Source organism: Clinocottus analis, unplaced genomic scaffold, assembly GCF_023055335.1.
Source record: "Clinocottus analis isolate CAN_PGR_092001 unplaced genomic scaffold, fCliAna1.0.p SCAF_2, whole genome shotgun sequence".
Lineage (NCBI taxonomy): Eukaryota > Metazoa > Chordata > Actinopteri > Perciformes > Cottidae > Clinocottus > Clinocottus analis.
The window spans coordinates 12,427,304-12,447,714 of record NW_027175931.1 but is presented as its reverse complement, the minus strand read 5'-3'; the positions used below and the strand labels follow the sequence as shown (position 1 = coordinate 12,447,714).

At 40.3% G+C, this 20,411-nt stretch overlaps 2 protein-coding genes across 5 annotated transcripts; one reads left to right on the top strand and one right to left on the bottom strand.

Moving 5' to 3' along the window:
- Positions 1–953: 953 nt before the first annotated feature.
- ppm1na (protein phosphatase, Mg2+/Mn2+ dependent, 1Na (putative)) lies at positions 954–5,411 on the bottom strand. Its single transcript, XM_068584972.1, has 6 exons — positions 5,006–5,411; positions 3,739–4,310; positions 1,812–1,929; positions 1,584–1,698; positions 1,423–1,486; positions 954–1,005 (listed from the first exon to the last, which is right to left on the bottom strand). Exons 1-6 carry the CDS (start codon positions 5,409–5,411, stop codon positions 976–978), a joined length of 1,305 nt encoding a protein of 434 aa, XP_068441073.1. The 3' UTR covers positions 954–975.
- Positions 5,412–8,721: 3,310 nt separating this feature from the next.
- Positions 8,722–19,630, top strand: rtn2a (reticulon 2a). 4 transcript variants are annotated; one of them, XM_068585900.1, is made up of 10 exons: positions 8,722–8,815; positions 9,688–9,741; positions 10,119–10,715; positions 11,270–11,473; positions 15,965–16,172; positions 16,704–16,842; positions 17,889–17,958; positions 18,041–18,087; positions 18,189–18,247; positions 18,828–19,630. In XM_068585900.1, exons 1-10 carry the CDS (start codon positions 8,785–8,787, stop codon positions 18,901–18,903), a joined length of 1,485 nt encoding a protein of 494 aa, XP_068442001.1. In that variant the 5' UTR covers positions 8,722–8,784; the 3' UTR covers positions 18,904–19,630. The 4 variants fall into 4 exon arrangements, with proteins under 4 accessions (XP_068442001.1, XP_068442000.1, XP_068442002.1 ...); XM_068585899.1 differs by having other exon boundaries at positions 11,267–11,473; XM_068585903.1 differs by lacking the exons at positions 8,722–8,815; positions 9,688–9,741; positions 10,119–10,715; positions 11,270–11,473 and adding exons at positions 12,837–12,918; positions 14,376–14,456.
- The last annotated feature ends 781 nt before the right edge of the window (positions 19,631–20,411 follow it).

Below are 20,411 nucleotides of genomic sequence, written 5' to 3'. Positions count from 1 at the left end.
AATTACAGCTTAGCTACTGTAACTCTCAATAAATCCTCTGTAAATGAGATATAAATGAGATAGATGTCTCGAACGTAAAATTGTCAAATGAAAAATGTATCAAAAACACAGCGCTCAGCATCAGCACATGAACTTGACCTGTCATTTTATAGTATCCATCCATCATTTTAGATGCAGATTATTGAAGCACACCATTAGTGTGTTCTGTACAAGTCTGTTTCCAAGAGAACAACTTTTAAATGACACAGTGACGCAGTCACACATCCTCTCTAAACAGCCGTGTTTAATGAGGCATGTGTACGAATTCCTGGAACATCTCATCCTCTCTCCCGAGTACGGCCCTCCAAACTGCCCCGTCTCTTTCTCCAGCTGTCTCCTCGACCCTCCTCCTTTTGTGTCTCTTCTCTTGTGGCATACTTTCATGTTCTTGTGATGACAAGTCATTGCTATCCATATCACCCTTGCCTCTTGACAGCATTGTGCAAACTTAAGATGATTTACTGAGAGATACTGCGTTCCATTGTGAAACTCTGATACACATGCAGTCCATGTGCAGAGCACGTACATTAAATACATTCAAGTCGTTCTTTTGAAGAGTGCAATATTATTTGAGTTTTTGTGTGATTTGTTGCAGTAGAATAAGTCAGGTAGTTTTTTGCACACATACGTATCAGACAGTCATGAAGTTAGCTGCATTAAACAGAAGCTTGTGCAGACAGGTCAGTGTCTCACCAGGCACCATGTGGTTACATATTCATAAATACTCCCTCAATAAATGAAAATATTGTCCAAATAAAAATAAAAAAAACTAACACAGTGGTTATTGGATTTAAATTCCACTTTAACTGGCCTGAAAGCAAACGCTCAAAGAGAAAGTTACACAGAAACAACTGGTTAGTTTAGTGTACATCTAAGTTAAACTGGTCTCCATGGAGATGGTGAAGCTGGTGCTTATTCTGTTTCCATGGTAACGGTTTAGTTCGAGTCATCCGATGGTTCGACGTCCTGAAACGTCACAGGACAGTGATGTCAGCAACATTATACATCTACATACGTACTCATGGTTTAGTTTATTTAAAAACAGATTCTTGAATATGTTATTTTTAGTTTTCATCATTATAATCATTATACCCAATATCATTATTATTATTATTATTATTATTATTATTATTATTATTATTATTATTATTATTATTATTATTACCAATAATGAATAAAATATTTTTACAATAACTCAAAAGACTGTTTTATAGACAAAATGATTAAAGAGTTAACTGAAAAACTGACAATCAAGAACAAAACAAGTGATTTGGTGCAGCCTTACAAAACTGGAAATCAGGCACATTAATTTAAGATGATCACTGATTTTGTTTTATTTTCCTTCATCTGATGAAATGTAAAGTCACGTGACCCGTGTCTTACCATAGGCTCCTGAGATTTGACAGCCATGATGTGTTTCTGATATGAAGAAATGATACAATCTCGTCTGCAAAGAGACAAAATAGAGGCATTATGTCAAAAGGATTTGTGTTTTGGTCTCTAAAAAGTGAGTGTGCTGTGTTTTGGGGGGCGACAGGACTGACTTGCTGGTGATGCCCCCTCCTGGTGGGAGCCCCGGTATCTCTTCAGCAGCCAGGAATTTGATTACATACAAAAGGTCTGGGTCCTCGTCTCTGGACCTCATCCTCAGAATAATTTCTGTGAAGAGAGATTGTCAAAACACATTTACAAACAAGTTGAGTTACACATAAGAGCGCTATCGGCAGTTTAAAGGCTTGAGTGTTTTGTTGTGGGGGTTTTGAGTAACCCACCTTCCACTTTCATGTCAATCTGTTGCTCCAGCTCTGCCTCCTGCTGCAGTGCCTCTTGTGACACATGGGGGGCGCTGGGGAAGCAGACAATGACGATGCTCATGTTATCCAAGCTTCCCTGCAGAGGGAGACAGACATATGAGAGAGGTTTGATAGGAAGCACTGCAACTTCAGTTTTAAATCAAGTTGAACTGAAGTAGTCCGAGGTGGAAGGTAACTACATTCTAAGGTATTTAACAGCTTTTGTTACTAAATTACTGATTACGCTTTTTGAAAAACCTATAACGAGCATATGTATTACACATTGGGTCTTGTTCTGCACATATTCATAACTGCAAAATATACAGAGTTTAGATTAATTCCCCCTGAACTAAGTGTTAAATTATGTAACTGCTTCATACATGTTAACTGAGTGGTTTTAACCCACCGACATTACATATAATTATGTTGCACAGGGCCTTCTATCTGCACAGTGTCTTCTTTTACTTTTGATACGTCAAGTCAATTATAGTGATAATGCTTCTGCAAAAGTTTATATGCAGTACAGTCTTCCACCACTTGAAATCACTTAAAATAAACCTGTTAATAGGTGAAATTGCAGGTGACTGAAGTATGGAGATATATTTTGGTTTGGACAAGATATCAATCTCCTATGATGTCTCAGTTAAGTACTTATAGCGGATGATGATATTTCTAAATTGCAAACACATTACTTTAGTCTGTGGCCAACAAATAACAGAAAATGGCAGTGCACTAAAACCAAACTATGCCAAACTATCTGTGGAGTTTTATAACATCCAGCCTGTTGTTATGACGTCAGAGACGCAAGGAATGAGGCTCAGTGTCTACTGAACATGCACAGTACTGTAAGCCTTTTGAGGTGTAATAAGCAGCAGCCAATCAGGATAACGCCTCTGAGCCTGTGTGTATAAAGCTGTAACACAGAGCTGCCATCAACACAGTCAGGTTCTAATCCCAGCCTTGTGTAGCATTTCTTTCCTCCTATGCCATGTCCCAAAATGCTTTAATACAGCTATTTATAGGGCAGGCTAAGGGCTCATCGGTGTTCAGACATGCAGTTACAAACAAGTATTAAGAAGACCTGCAGGAGAAGTCCACTTACATAACAAGATCTCCTCACAGACCCTGTCCTCGGTTTACACCTGCCCTCAACGCCCCCTCCTTAATGTAAAGCTTCTCAACCATAAAGCCACCCGCTGTAAGCCACTGAGCTGATTTTGGAGGGATGGGATGTCCACAAAATAATGGCAGGGAACTTTTCATCCTTATCAATTCCAAATAGAGCAGATTGGTACAGAACATATAATTCACATGGACGTTTAAGACATATATTGTAATGGTTCAGCCTACGTCATGGTTAGGGCTGGCTTTCGAACCTCAATGCCTGTGAAAACTAACCGTTACATACATATTCTTTGGTTAGATAATTTCTTCTTTTTATCCAATTTGTTTTCAATCTTATTTTAATTCCTGGCTTCTTCAATGGCATTTTAACAAATATTTTTGTGACAAGACATGTTTATACTTCAAACAATCCCACCACAAAATCCATTTCGTTGCTGTTCTGGAGCTTTTCATCATTTCATGATCATAATGGTTTAGTCAAATACTGTTTGCCAGGTGGTCAAGAATGGGCTTTCGTTTCTTAATGTTTCTACTTGTCAAAATGTAATTGTGCTATTAACACTGAAACCCATGTATCAAATCAATAATATGTATTACAAAAGTACAAATCATACCTATCCCTATGGCCATGGCAGATCAATGACTTCTTCCTCGCTTTATTTATTAACATAATATAAAACAAATATTACCATTGCATTGATTCTTCCTGTCTGGAATCTGAATCTCATTAATTTTGTGTCATGCTCCTTGTTTGTATGCTGTTGTGGGGTCTATCTCTCACCTTATACAGACAGAGGTCAATGACTTGGGTGCAGATCTCCCTCAGGTCATCGCATACCTGCAGACGGCTGTGCACAAAGGCACACAGTTCCTCATTACCAATGGCGTCCCACACACCGTCACATGCTAGAATTAGGAACTCGTCTTCGGGCGTCCTCTCCAGCTCATACACCTCTGGCTCCGGCGACACTAGCTGCTCTGTCTGCGGCCTCCAGTCCACTTCCTTGAAGTCAAAGTCCCCAAGTGCTCTTGACACTGCCAGTGAGCCATTGACCCTCTGGAGGGTCACAGAGCCTCCGGCATTCTGGATGCGCTCCTTTTCTCTGGGGTTGAACGGCTTGTGGTCCTCTGTGTAGAAGACGACCTGGCCTTTGTGGCAGAGCAGCGTTCGGGAGTCCCCACAGTTGATAAAGTAAATGTAGCGTGGTGACATCATGATAGCTGCTGCCGTGGTGCCACTACGGTCCCAGTTGTCCTGGCGAGCCAGTTTGTGCATGTGGCGATCGATTTCTAGGAAGCCTTCACGAATCCCCTCCTTCACCTGCTCGGGGTCCTCGACCGCTTTGACCCCACCTACAGGAAATGAGTAAGAAACATTTGGTTTCAAGATACATTCACACTTTACACTGTCATGTTGTTTGTTTAGAGGCCAACACAGCAGAGAAGACATCATCTGTGTTATTGTGCAATAACACAACGGTGCTGACAGTTAAAATACTATTTTAAGTCAGAACGTCAACGTTCCATTTTAAGTTGTCTAAAACTTTCTTTGCTTTGTCATCATAGTTAACAGTATGAAGAACTGTAATGATGATCTTATTTCATCTTGTACGTCTAACTAACCAGTTCACAGCGCTAAAGTACAAAACGTGCCGTCTGAATGAAAGTCAAAGCTCTGTTTTTTTTTTATTATTCCTGACCCCGCTTTTATATATTTCTTCTTCATTTAAAGAAAAATATCCCAATATCCAGTATTCCTGTTTTGAAAGTGTACCCACAGGATACTGTATTAGCTTTTAGTATTGTATATACATTTTGCCATGTTTGATTTTCTTTTATTAATCTGCTCTTAATCACCTACTTTCATGGACTTTGTGATCGGACCGACATATCAATTTCTATGCTTAGTTATTCAGTATAGTACTTCATTTTGAGTGCAATACAGAGAAGTCTTGTTCGTTTTCAGTTTGTTAGATGACTTTGTTTAAACGCATGACACACTGGTTCTTCCTCTAGATTAATCCACTTAATCACTATTTGTTCTGTACCTGTTGCCAGGATGTAATCCAGCAGGTTTCTGGAACAGTACTGTGCCACTGTGCTTCCTGCATGTCCATCAAAAATGGCAAAGTATCCCCAGTCTTTCAGCTCTTCTCTCAGTTGGGGCATGCAGGTGTGGGCATCCTCCATCTGAGCCCTCCACCCCTGCATGCTTGCCTCCGCGTAGTTCACCCCCGACTGAGAACCCCCCTCCGACACATGCTTCTCCATGATGGGACGATCTAGGTACGGGCTCGGCATCGCGTCGTCCTCATCAGAATTCTCCTCCTCCTCAAATCCATTTTCCTTGGGCCCCCCTTTAAAAAAGAAGGTGACCATCTTTTCCGTCTCTTTGACCAGCTGGCGGAGGAAGGAGGGTACCTCCACGTTGCTGGCCCGCCTGGCTGTCTTCATCACTCCGCGGAGCCTGTGCTCAAGCTTCTTGCTCGACCTGCCTGCAGCCCGTTTCTTCCTGCTGCCCCTCCTCCGGCCCTGAGTTTTCCGCAGCAGGTCCAGCGCAGCAGTCAAGCTGTGGCCCCCGAAGCAGGGAAACAAAGAGTGACTTCAAAGAAGAATTGTGAAGTGAAAAACTTGAAAACCATCCCGTAGCCTGCAGGTATAGATACTCCTTCTTCTGTCCTTTTACTATTTGACAATAGGACCATCCACTGTCTTTACTCGTCCTGTGTCATCCCTGCTCTTCTATTGGCCTATCTCTTTCTATTTCTGTCCGTGTACTGCTGCTGGGTAATCCTGGCCTTCAAGGCAGCTCAGTTGACCTGTATCTGCACACAGTATTACATGGATCACTCTACCCTGACCCAACAGCACAAAGGGATCCCAGGTGCATGGCTGTGAGGGGATTTTATGTCCTTAGACACAAATGTATCAATCAAAAATAATCTTATTTTTTATAATTGGTCTTAGTGAGTGACAATGACAGTAGACCGACTGAACAATGCCTCTCATTGTTTCTGTTAAAGAGGTGTGGAACTTTTTGACTGGCAACTCTGGATATATCTACCTATATATCTATCTATATATATATATATATATATATATATATATATATATATATATATATATATATATATATATATATATATATATATATATATAGAGAGAGAGAGAGAGAGAGAGAGAGAGAGAGAGAGAGATACATATATATTTTTATATATACATATATATGTATATGTATATATATATATAGATATATATATATATATATATATATATATATATATATACATATATATATATATATATTATAGATACAATATACAGTAATACTTTAGATTCAAACTTCATTCTTAATTTTGATCAGTGTTCCAAAAGTCAAATGCAAATTTCAAGCCAATGTACCAATATGGACGAGTAGTCGTTAAATTGCACCTTTCCATGACAATTGGGCTATCACCAAATGAGATTAGTGCGATTAACCGGGTTTGATATACATTTGGGTTCAACTTTGGTTTTCAGGTATAAAACTTTTATCAGGAGTAGATTTTTCAAAATGAGTACAAGGGGTTTAAATACATGCCCAAATGTAATCAATTAGAATAAAGACAGAATAAAACGTTACACTGTAGTTCCAAGTTAAATGACACTCTTTCTGAATTAGTGTTGTATGTTTACACACCTTCTTAAGTCCTCCCCTGTCCTGCATGTAACTTGCTGATTCCATGTTGTCACTATGACAGCTATGTCTTAATCTCATTAACTGCTTTTGGAGTTCCTGACCTTGTTTACACGACGGAACGCATGAGTTTTAATAGCGTTAAGGTCTATATGTGACCTACTTTGTTCTTATCCAGCTTATGAAAAGCTTTTATGAGTTGATCTCTTCTGGACGTGTTTTAGGTGATGGGTGTTTGCTTATCTTTACTTGAACGAGAAGCAGATTGCTCACGTTAAAGCGAGGCTTGAGAATCTTGAGAGACTAGTAATATTTTACACCAGATTAAAAATCCTGTGTTGTTAAGTCTTTTCCAATGAAAATAGTTCTCAGAACTAGTTCCCAAAGTTGACAACATTACCAATGTGTCCCATCAGGCATCCATTTAAAGTTATTGGACTGGCTTATTCAAGTCCTGCAACAGCCACACACATTTTCTTTTTCTTATTATTTTTGTCAGGGCGTTTGATTCATTGATTGCTGTCAGAATAATAATTTGAACCAAACTATCAAGGATGTTTTTTAAAGAAGATTACCAACCCTGTATTTAACCAAGTAAAGCTGAGCAGTGAAACCTCTGAACGTATTGAACGGAGCAAAGATCTTTAAAAGATATTTAACGCAAAACAGGTGGTCGGAAGACTAGAAAAGCGTTATACAAGTACGGGTTGAATTTACTGGTACCATTTTATTTGCATTGTTCCAACAAAGCGATGCACATGTTATTAGTTTTTGTTGAATGGAGCAATCTGGTTCACTTGAAAGTGATTGCAATTTTCTTTATTCTATTATTTGATGGAGGAGTCACCAAAAGTTGGACCATTTTGTTACAATTTTGTTGGGGCAGTGGGGCCTAAGCGTTTTTCTTTCTTCAAAGTCGGGCGTGACCGAAACAGTCCATGTCTGTGTTGAACATAATTATGTCTAAATTATTCTGTGCTGCATGTCTTAACAATTTAGTGCAATGGTGTCCTGAATGATGTTTTAACTCAACGAATATGCTCTCTTCATTTTTTGTTTCTGCATGCTTTGTAAAGGGTAAATAATGCATAACTTTTACATTTTAAACTTATATTATATTTTTAGGGTGGCTTTGTAACATTGAGGGACTACAGATGAAAAACAGCCTCTTTGTTAACTCTGGTGCATTTACAGGAATGTTTTATTAATAAATAAATAGCTGTTAATTCAACTACTGATTTGTAAAAGTTACATTGGCTTGCTTTAAATATATTGTGCTGAGTTATCAGTGTCTTTAATGCCTTACCAAAATGAAATGAGATATAAATCATAGCCAAGACGCCACACATACACATTTCCCCAGCAACTATTTTATTTGGTACTATTACCTCTTTTCATGAATCATGGTCCAAGCAGTGTGTAGCAGCATCCGTCACAGCTGCACACTGCTGCCCCCTACTTCTCACTATTGCATAGGCCTCTCTTCCCATTAAAAAAAGCTTTTACCTTAGTTGAGTCTGTATATTTTTTATACTCCAGCTTTAATGATATAATATATGTGGGTTCCAATTAAATTTTTTTTTTTTTTGAGAAACTATTTCTCATATGTGAAATTGGAGTATGACACATAAAGCTAATACATCTTATATGCTGGTAAGCTATAAACCTTTCTGGGGTTTTCATCCGGTCTTGCCCATCTCTCCCTTTACGTTTTCTATGCTCATGTGATACATTATTAATGCCTTGTTATCTTGCAGTCTGCCCCTATAAGATGCTGAGATGAAATCACATGACCAGGGAGAGAGGGGCGAGGAAGCTATGAATGGGTGGTGATAGCAGGCTGTGACAGAAGGGACACACTCTTGCTTCTTCCTGTTTGCTGTAGCACACATTACTACAGCTGCAGCCATAGCGATGCAAGAGGAGACGAATGGGGGGTGATGGAGTGAGGCAGGCAGGCAGGCGGGGCGGGGCTGCTGAGTGACAGAGGCAGGCAGGAAAGGGAGGAAGCTGCTAACAGAAGACCAAGAAACAGAGGGAGGAGGAGGAGGAGGAGGAGAGAGAGAGTATATCCACAGGACGTGAGTGCCGGCAGGAAGGGGGGGGGGGAGACTTCCAGACTGGATGGGCCCAGCGATGCCTTGATGGAGTATGGGCCAGGTTTTAGGATTCTCCCACTGCCGTAAGTCTGCTTTTGTTCTGCTGGTTCCCTTCTGTGTTGCTGTGTGGGAGGTCTGAGTGTTTATCTCACTGTGTCATCATTATATTTATTCCAGTGCAGCATCTTTTTTTGCTAACTGCTGTCAGCATCGCATGTATTAGCTCAGCCCCCTCCTCTCCTTTCCTCGCCCTGCCTGCTCTTCATTCCTCTCCTGCTTTTAATAAACACATGGCTGGATGGGTGGATGCAGTGCAGAGGGTGACCTATTCTGTCCTTGTTGCCTTTCAGTGATTTGCAGATGTTTGTGTAGTTGTGTACGAGAAGCCTATGCAGGGAGAATGAAATACTCATAATGATTCCTCCCCACAAAGCCTCTGTAGTGCTTTCATATCTTCTTTTTATTGTATCTTTTTTTTTTTTACAATATTCAGCTGACTTTTTCTCGAAATATATGAATGTGTTTTATAATTATTTGCATGTGTTCATACATGTGCCAAGAGAATATGCTGCATATTTGTGCTCAGCTCCTGCTGATTTATTTATGTCATGCTGGCTATCTCATGTAGTGAAGGCCTTGCTGCCACTTAATCACTAACCTAATGCTCCAGTATGAGGAGTGAGCGATTGTCTGTGACTTCTTCAGTCACGTAAAGCACAGTTTGCTGTTATAATATTAAAAAAGGGCTCAAAACAAAGTAACGCAGTTTTGCTCAGGGCCTTGCTGTTGTGTATCATTTAACGTTACTACACCTGCGTTTAATGTTTTGAGGTGCAGACTAGTGAGATGAATGTGAAAAGGGGTCTAACGCTTGTAGAAGCAGCAACAACACATTCATATTTCTGCCTATGTTTTGTTAATAGTTTTATGTAAAATTGTGTCTGTTTTCTTCTAGAGGAATATGGCTCTGTGGCATCCACTCCAGACTCAACGCCTCCATGCACCGATGGTACGGAGCAGACATGTGACACAAATACTCACAATGATTACAAAAAGAAGAGATCCCTGCTTACTGAAGCCTTTCTTTTGAACCTAACATGAGAGGAATACATCTCTCACCTTTGAACACTAGCACAGGTGAACAAAGAAGTACAATTTTGATCACAGCTACATTTTGAGAGGAGAGATATTCATGTCCTTATCAAAGAGGGTTTCATTCACTTTAGATGTCACACCTTTTTTCCCTGGCTGCTTTTATCTGACATATATTTATTAAAAGCAAAATATCTCTCCTTGTATGACAATGGCACCCCACAGTGTTAGAAGCACCCTCTACGATTAAATAAACAGGTGTGGCCACATTAATGCATTTTTGTCTCTATTTAGGCGGAAATGAGGAGTCTGAGATGTGCGAGCTGCAAACAGCCAGGGAGTGGTCTGACGATGAGGAGGAGGAGGGAGATCCAGATGATGATGATGATGATGATGATGATGAGGGACTGGCTTCATCCCCATCCATCTGGGGCACGCCACGCCAGAACCCCTCCGAGCTGACTTTCTCATACATCGCCATTGCCGAGGCCGAAGCAGTCGGATCCTCGCGACACCTCCGGGACCGACGCAGAGGATGCGCTCGGGGAAGTCGTACTTCTTTGATCCACACGGACACCCTGGAAACACTATTGGATTCCCCCGATGGAGACTGGGACCCTGAAGCCTTCCTCAGTCGAGATGAAGAATCAGAAAGGAGAGAACAGGGGAGGGTGGAAGAGAGGACGGCAACTGAAGCTGTCAGGAGGGAACAGCACAGACAAACTGAAACGATCACAATCCAACCCTTGCCCCATAATCTGGACCCAGACACTCAGGGGAGAGTCACAGGAATACAAAGAGAGGAGTCTCTGAGAAGTATGATCCAGATTGCCCAGCATTCCTCTGCGTCCCCGTCTTCCCAACATCAGAACCCCTCACAGATACTTCAGGGTGAGAAACGGGGGGAATGTGTGAAGAGGTTGTTTTATTCTGGTGGAATACCTAAAGATGCAGTATATGGGAATGCTTATGATGACCCATTTCTATCATCCGTTACCACAAGTGGCGGGTATAGTTCTGTGTGTTCATCATTGAGGTGGTTTTGACTAAATTGCCTTGTTTATAGTATATGTTTGTCTGTAGTCATATTTGATCAATGTGATACATGAGCATGGTGGTATTTGTCAAGGACCTTGATGCATTTTATGATCTTTCTGTGTCAAATGCTGTCAATGTTTAGGTCTTGTGTCATCAGTATTTTCCTATTTGTTTGCCTTTGTTACATCAGGCAAAATGGATCATGAAACTGTGGCAAATATGAAATGGGATTTTAGGAAATGTATAAGCAGGCCACTTTTGATTAGTTTCCTTTTTAAATTAATCCACAGCCATATCTAGTTCAACAAAATGATAAACCAGACCTATATTTAGTTTAAGCTCATGTACAGCAAGTCAGCTCTGATGTCATCACGATAGTGACATCATCTTTTGTTTCCTGGCAGCAGCAGCCTCTCCGACCCCCGAGCCAGAGTCTCCGGTCACCAGGGAGACCATTTCAGTCAAGCTGCTCACATCTGTGCGACCCAGAGGCTCGGCATCCTCGTCGCCAGCTGCTATCGGTCGAAACTCTCAGGGACAGCTGGTCAGCGATCACTGGTTTTCAGCACTTAACCTATCAAAGGACCCGACAGTATGCATTCACATAGCAGGTACAGGATCCACATCTGTATCTTTATATGTTCTCATTCCTCTGCCTTTGTCTTGTTGCTCAGCAAGATCCAGCTCGTTCATCAATACTTTAAAAAAGATAAATATCCTATTTCACTTTCAGCATGGACCATCAGGAAAGCAGGCAGACAAAGATACCCCCCTTACCCCCTCTTGGGACTTCAGGAATGATTGGCTAATCGTGGGGAAACATTCTTGGCTTTGGCTCACTTTTTAGACTTTTTGGCACAGAAAAAGAAACGGGTGTATGTGTGTGCAGTTTCTTCATCTGCAAGTTTGTGGAAGTTTGTTGGCACTTCAGTGTTTGAGGAACAGAAAGGGAGAAAGAGTGAGCAGGATAACATCCTGTCTTCCAGCTTGAAGGCATTTTAAGTGAGTCAGTCTGAGGAGAGCTCGGTGTTATTTTGGTGGCCGTTGATGAATGTGTTGTCTAGCTGATGACAGAGTTTAGGGTTTCCTAAAAAATAGCATGCATGATGCATCTATTGGAACATAACATCTATTCTGGTTTTATTACTTGTTTTAGAGGCAGCATATCAAACCCAAATGTTTTTTTTGGCAAAAATCTTGTAGCAACAAGTAATATAAAAAGCTGGCCAAATTTAGAAAGCGTCTTATTTACCTTGCCCAGCTGATTGCATTTTAACATTTGAAAAGCTTCTTTTATTAAATGCAAGAAAGATGTTTTGTAGAACATAATGTTATATGAAAAGCCTGGTATCATATCGGCACACATTTTAAATAGTAGCCGATACGATAGTAACTTTACTTTGAAGTCTGCATATCTACAAATTAAAAGAAGTATAACTTTGTCAGCCTGGTTCCACTCCTCTGAATCATCATAAGCGTCTCCAATTATCACAATAATTCTGTTCGATTACCAGGGTATTTGTTGCCAACCATACAGACTAGCTCTGTGGAGTTTTTTTTTACAATGAAAAAAGCATTTACAGCTCTTAACTTGAAAAAGTAAACTCCTCATCAATTTATTACCAGTAGTGATGACACAGAAAGGTTTGGCTTGGTGACATAACAGAAAATAAACCCTGGTTCTCCAGTTTCAGGTGTTAGATGGCACATGGATATAAGCACAAGTCTATATAACTTCATCAAGGTTAAAAGGAATTTGTTATTTTTCCGAAAGACTGTTTGCATAAAGGAAGATGATATAGGATTTATCTAATTTATTCCAGTATTGTGTGATTGTCGTGAATCATCTCTTTATGTGTGAAACTCTGGGAGTCTTGATGAGAGGTGGGCGGTACTGTGAACAAGATTATTTTGGGCTGTTAGGCCTTTGGACTGCTGAGCGAGCAGGGGGTGGCCAAAAACAGCTCAGAGGAGCGAGGGGAGAATAGTCGGACGGAGAGAAGGACAGAGGGTGTGAGGGGAAACACTGGAGCGGCAATAAAAATGGCCAGTAAAGGTAAGGACGTGAAATGAACAAAGGATACTTTAGGATGCCTGTGTAGACAATTTGAAGGTATCCGTGTTGAGCTGACTGTCATTGCAAGAGACATGTTAGATTTCCGAGAGAAGGCAGAGGATAACTACAGATTCCAATGTGGGCGCAAAGTATCACTTCTCGTCTTTAGAAGTGGACTGTTTTGCTTTGTGACTTTGGTGTTGTGGTGAAAAGACCGGACCGTCAGGCGACTGAAGGTGGGAATGGAGCATACTTCGCACTTCTCTTTGATCATTTTACAAGCAGAGTCTCTGGAGATGGCAGCATCATCAGGGAGAGGTGTGTTTGGCTTTGAACTGATGAGCTGTTCAGATGTAGGGTCGTCTCCGTATCAGTTGCACACATTTAAATTCGCCACAGAGTGTGAACTGGCCTGTTGTGGTATGCTTTTGGCAGAGTGTAAACTTTGCCAGCTGGGTTCTCTTACGTTTTAGTGTTTCCATTGACGCTCTGAAAAGCTGGCATAGGAAGAGGCGTTGAACACTACGAGACATCCTGGACGCGGGTGATTTAGCTGACATGAACTGGGGCAAATTAAATAGATGTTGATCTTAAAATTAGGTAAGAAAAAGTATACATGGCCCTGTGAATTTTGTTCTTAATAGATAATTCCACCATGCAATCACTCCCACAATGCTCATTTATATGATAAGCAATTGTGTGAATGATTAGCACACAAAGATAAATTCTGCATGTTTGGATTGTGTTATTGTGAAATGGAGAAGGTCCTGATTGGAGATAATTCTCACTGATGACTAAGTGTATAAGTAATTTGCTGTATTATTGCATCTGCAAATATTAACTGTACATTTAAGTGCTCATGAATTATATTAATGTTAGCACAACATGTGTGGTATGAATGCCAATATAAAGAAACAGGGACTCTGAAGTCCCTCTTTTAAGGTTACCGATGCTAAAGTATTAAGGAAGTTGTAGACAACTTGAGTTTATGATATGTATGCACCAATCAAATGTATTCAGTCTGGATACCTGGGCTTTGGCTATCAGCTGATACTGAGTATTGATCCACCGTCGGTGGTAATAAGCTATATGCTTCACTGTGTGGAAGAGACTGGGATCATCATTGTATGTTTAAGTCAACATTAGAATAATAAAAGATTGGAGTATTGTCACTGATGCCCAAACCAGCTGTTTAAGTCAGTATTGGACCAATATCTGATATCAGTATCCGTACCAATAACTAACTAACTAACTGTTTCTAGTCTTCATGCTATGCTAAGCTAACCGGCTGCTCTCTGTTTGTCTCTACTCAACCATTATGAGAATGGAAGCGATCTTCTCATCTAATTCCCTGCTAGAAAGCAAATATATTGAGCCCATGTTTTTAAATATAGCACAGTCTTCCATGTGCATTTTCCCATGTATTTTATTTGCGTTACCATATTACATGCTCTCAGTATTCCGTTGCTGGTTTCTTTCTACTGTTCATGTGAGAAACGTCCCAGAATGACAGCGGCACAAACAAGCAAGTTGGACAGGTGTGTGCCAGGGGCGGCGTCATGGGTATTAATTGTTTGCAGTGATGCTTATAAATATCTCACACGCTGTCAGTGCACTCTATTCAACGAGGCTTCACGTCATTCTAATGCTGAGGCGTAGCATTTTACTGAATGATTAGCACAACAAGCTATGCCTGTCCAACAGTGCTGCTCCATAAAACATACCCTGTAAACACTGGAAGACACTTTTTGTAATGCATCACGGTCCGTCATAAAGGTCCATGAGGTTATGTTTTGAAAACAGGAAAATGGGGTGAAATCACGGACTCCACTGTACTGAATCTTGTGAACCAGACTCTATGGACGCCTCGGTCACCAAGGCAGCTGTTGCTGGGTGACAGAGGGACACCAACAGCGTGTCGAAATAAAAAAGAGCTGCTGACGGCCTGACGTCTGTCAGCAGGTGCTGTTAAAAGCTGCATTTGAACTCCCATCAACTGCTTGCTTCCCTCTTTCTTCTGAAGGCTAAATTTAGCCCAAGCCAGAGCCTGACATGTCCTCGTAGCTGCAGAGCGTGTTTTCTCATGCTTGAGACTGGAAATCCCTCTCTCCCTCATGCCTCCCCCGCCCTTCCTCCCTTCCACTGCTTTGGCCTCTCGTCCTCTTCCTCTCCTTATGTCAGAGCTACTATTCCTCCTCCCTAAAAGATGAAAGCCCTCTTGGTGGGCCTGAGGGCTGGAGACTAGCGGATGTTACTGCAGCTCTTCTGTTAGCATCAGGAGGGAACCAGGAACTTACATTTGGTGAATCAAGATTTAAGACGTTTTACTGTCATACGCACTGATAACTGACAGTTATTCTGTACAATGAAAAGCTTTTTTTGTTCGGTCCTCCTAACACAGATTTACAATAAACGGTAAAAAAAAAATCAAATAATAAAAATATAAGGCACAAAATATAAAAGATTTAACAGTATTGCACAAAATTATGATAATAGTATTGCTATGATAAATATGATCAAATATGATAATAACATTGCTATGATATGATAAAATCTGACCATATTATTGCTATGATTTGATAAAATATGATCATAGCATTGCTATGATATGGTAACATCTGACCATATTATTGCTATGATTTGATAAAATATGATAATAGTATTGCTATGATAAATATGATAATAATAATAACTTGTATCTTTATAAACTATGCATTGCTACAACTTTGCTACAATGTCCATATGGTCATGACATGAAGTCACAGCAGCCGTTCAGAGTTCTCTGTGTGTGTGTGTTTGTGTGTTTTGGGTGATTGATAAAGTACCAACAGTATGCAGATCATTCTATCGCCTTAAAACGTTTAGATTGAGTAATTCAAAATCAAATGTGTACTCTGTCAGCCACCTTCACACTTCTCCCTGGGTTTTCTTCTTGATACTTGCTATTTCTTCATCCTCTTCACTGTTTTGCTAACATCACTATCACTCTGTATTTCCCTAATCTTTCTTTTCTCTTCCTCCTCCTCTTCCTCACCTTGTCTTTTAGTGATGGACCTGATCTACTGGAAGGACACGGAGCGAACAGGCATGATCCTAACAGGGTTAGTGGTCGGCCTGCTGTCCCTGTTCCAGCTCAGCATCATCACAGTGATGTCCACTGTCTCCCTGGCTGTCATTTGCTTCACCATCTCAGTGCGCATCTACTATCAAGTCCTCTACATTCTCAACTGGGGCGATGGAGAGCATCCCTTCAAGTGAGATGCTTTGCTCTCTTTAACGACAGTGGACATTTGTCCAGCATTTAAAAAATGTCCCACTCAGGCGGATTAACCCCATTCAGTCACAGTGCATACATGTTTAATAAAACAAGCATCTGAGTTCATTTGACCACACACTTTTCCACTTATTTCTGTTTTCTTTCGTTGGTTTAGCAGATTTCTTGTATTTGAAGATGGAGATATTGGGTACTGTTACTGTTGTTCAATGAATTAATATTTAGTGGCTCCAATTATACTTATTAATTGGTGGTGTTTCTATTAGCATGCAGAGGTTCAGTTAGTTAAATCATTGGAAACAAATATGGCTTGTAAAAAAAGGCAACATGCTGAGTCAGTGTATTTGTGTTTTAATGTAAATATGTGTTATAATGCAGTTTTTTTCTGTCACAGAAATAGATCAGAGTGACCTAGCAAATTGACAACAGTAAAGGAAGGGTGGTGTTTTTATTTATCTTCAGTGCTTGTATCTTTTTACTTTCCTCTTCTTGTTGTCTCATTTTCTCTCAGGTCATACTTGGACCTGGACATCAGTTTCAGTGGAGAGGAGGCTGACCTCTATATGCAGAAAGCCATTGTCTTGGCTATGTCTGCTGTCGACTCTCTGAAGGGACTATTTTTTGTTACAAACCTCTTAAAGTCTGTCAAGGTGAGCCTATAGCGAACAAATAAAGTTAAATATGAATACAAATATTTGCTTCATGCCATCTAGAACCTCTCCCCCTAGTTAACCGAGACATCAGTTCCCTCTCTGCATTCTTTCATTTTGCATTTTTTATCTTTCTCATTTCATCAATCCAGCTTCTCTTCAACAATGGAGATGACATCATTGCCATGCCTGTCTCATTATGCTGGCTTATAGTTGATGACTCCTGTCAGACACAATGACATATTTTTGGTGTACACGGCGAAAGCAATCGGTCCTTTTGTAATACAAACTTTGAAATGGATTTGATTTGGTACTAACAGCATAAAAGGAGACAATTTGCCTCAATTTGACAATTTGTGACAGCTCTTGATTGTCAGCCAACTCAACCCTAAATTGGCCAAAAAAACCCTGCAAAAACAAGAACACCATAATTAATACATGTTATATTACATTTTGAAATGAAATTAGTAAATGTGACAAATTCAGACAGATGATAAATCATTTTCTGCACATTGTATAGTCATTAAACTTCACTAGTGTAGAAAACATTGTATTTGTATCAACATCAGCTGAAATATAAATTATTGTACATCAAATACCGCCAATCAGTTCAAATCAGCCCTAAATAAAATTGTGACATTTTAGTAATTAACGGCAGCAGTTTGTGACCAGACAGACTTAACACATTTGTAGAAAATGGTGAGTCAGTGTGCGCTGACTGAGCCCCACTAAAGCCCAGCACCTCCCAGTCTCAACCCTGACCTGGCCGGTATGCGACATGACACATCTGAGACAGGGTGTCCCATATCAGGGCAGCATGGATCCGGTGCACGTACTGTGACACTGTGAGACGTAAGGGGAAACACAGAGGCCCATATTAGGAGTCTTGTACTTCAACGTCTTTCATTTTTTCATCAAGGAGAAATTGATATCAATTTTAAGGGGAATTATGTCGTACTGCCGCGATTTACTGCTTTCTGAAGAAACGCACACAGTGTTGATGAGAGTCAAATGAACTCAATAACTTCTCTTTACCTTGGTCTTAGTTCCTTGTTCTGATGTACCTTGTGACGTACCTGGGAGAGCTGTGCAATGGCCTTACTCTGTTCATCATCAGTAAGAAACTGCTCAAAATATGAAATCAACTAACACACTGATTGGCTGCCAAGTTAACTTTTCTTTTTTCCTATTTTTCCAGGTGTGATCGCACTTTTTTCTCTGCCACTTTTCTACAGACAGCACCAGGTAATATCGCTCTTAATTAAAGATTTGTACTGTCACTTTAACAGGTCCTTTGTTTCCATAACCATGAACATGTATTTTTCTTTTTTTCTGTTATTTCACAGGAGCAGGTGGACAGCTACATTGCAAAGATCCAGGCCAAAATTGACAGCATCAAGGACACGTGAGTATGGCGCCACCTTCTGGCACAATGTTCAAATTTATATTGTTGTTTTGCCACTGAGGCCGTTATTGCTCAGCAGGTGTTAAGCGTCTGTCCCAATACACACACAACATTTTTTTCAACATCATCGTTATACGAATGATTTAATACTTATATTGCAACTCTAGATATGCAATTATAATACATCAGTTCACCTAAGCACATGTTAGTATTTTGTATATTGTTTATGCTGTTGTCATATGCTGTACATGTTCTGATTTTATTCAAGCTCACACAATAGTTAATTTGTATTTTGAATAGTTTATTCCAGGTTACGTTTATCTTTGTTATTATTCTGTATTTAAGTATTTAATTTAGAATACAGGTGCATGTGTTTTATTATTTACCACAGGTGATGGTGCTGTCAGGCAGTCATAGGTTTTACATGGGTAAAACAGTTGAGGCATCTAATGTGGGTTACTGTTGGTATTGGCTACTCGGGGGCACGTTAAGAGCACCAAAGGGCTCCGAACCACAATGCAGGTGTTGGGGCCGTCCCTACATGTGTTGTCCTAACTACTCTTCTATTTATCTTCCACAGCTTTCAAAGACTTGCCCAGGGTGGTGGCCCTGCTCCTGACCCAACTCCCGGTGGCGCCAAACCCACAATCCAATAAACACTGACAAGAAATTAAAGGAAAGCTCCCAGAGTTGCAGGCTGTCACTCAGATGTCTTACCCAGAAATCTGTACTCAGAGCTCCAAAGACTTGGGAAGAGAAGGAAACTTACTTAAACAGACAATGATGAGAATCACACATTTATACTCTCACTGTATCCAAAGGGTGGGGTTGGAGGTTGGGGTTTGGGTTATAAGGTAATCAACTCGCGTATGACTCCTGGATGAGACTCTTGCTGCTGACGTCAGAAATGGACATTGCTTGTCATACGTGACCATCCTTGGAAATATTCACTGTTTTTATTATGTACAAAGGACTCAAGATGTGTCTTCGATGGTTGAGAGCTGTAGTCCAAATGAGGTACTAAGACCAGGAAGGGGAAGTTCCCACACGGCTACTCACCTGAGGAAAGGGAAGTGAGTTGTTATGGTGATAAACAGTGGTCATCATTATTCATGGCAGCATAAAACTGGCAATTAAAGATGCATGTGTCAGCACATGTACATTTTTTTGAATGCATATTCATTCTCATGACTTTCTCTGTGTGTATGCAAATATGAGTGTGTGAGTGTGTGAGTGTGAGTGTGTGTGTGTGTGTGTGTGTGTGTGTGTGTGTGTGTGTCTGCGTGTGTGCCTGTGTGCGTGCACACATGTAATTCCTGACATATACAGCTTGCTGAAATGAAAATGTTAATTACAAGCAATTAAAGTTACATTTCTTCTTTATATTCTCTAATCTTTCTGTGTTCCTCTCACCGGCACGGCCATTCACCTTCATTCACACGATCATTCATATGAGTTTTCTTTTTTCCATGTCTTGTTTTCTCATGTTCCTTGCGTACACCACTGGGAAGTTGTAAAAAAATATTCAGAGGGATAGAGATAGATTATTCTGCTAGAAATAATAATAATAATTAAGATGTGTCATAGCACTTGAAAGGAAGTTGCCCATTGACAGAGCATCAGAAGTACCTATGTGTTGATTTGAGGATTGAATGGAAAGAAGCGTTCAGATTTCAGACAGATGTCCTCTCTGAGCTCCTAATGTGATTATGTCCAGCCACGTAAAGGAATGTAGGAATGAAACACAGCAGGTGCCTTTTTCTAACTGCAGGTTATTATGCATGATCTAGTTCACAGTTCTTAATAACTGCTAACAACAGCTTACAGACACTTCTCCTCCCAAACAAACCACTTCTCATCACCTGACCATTGCCTTTCTGAGAATGATATTTTATATGTGTACAATAATTGTGTGATGTGCACCATGACAAGGAATCTTATACAGAATTGTGAGTAGATCGATTTTAGGAAAAATAAAATTAATCAGGATACTCTGCAGCTCTACATTTCTCTTTTGTGGTTGATTTTATTGTCACCCAACGTGTCTGTTCTTATGCCCTTTTATTGCATTACTGTATGTCTTTGTGTGCTCCTGTCAGCACGTTGTCATGTTAACATAAATGATCCACAAAATCCAAACAGCCTTAGACATCATATCCTGCTT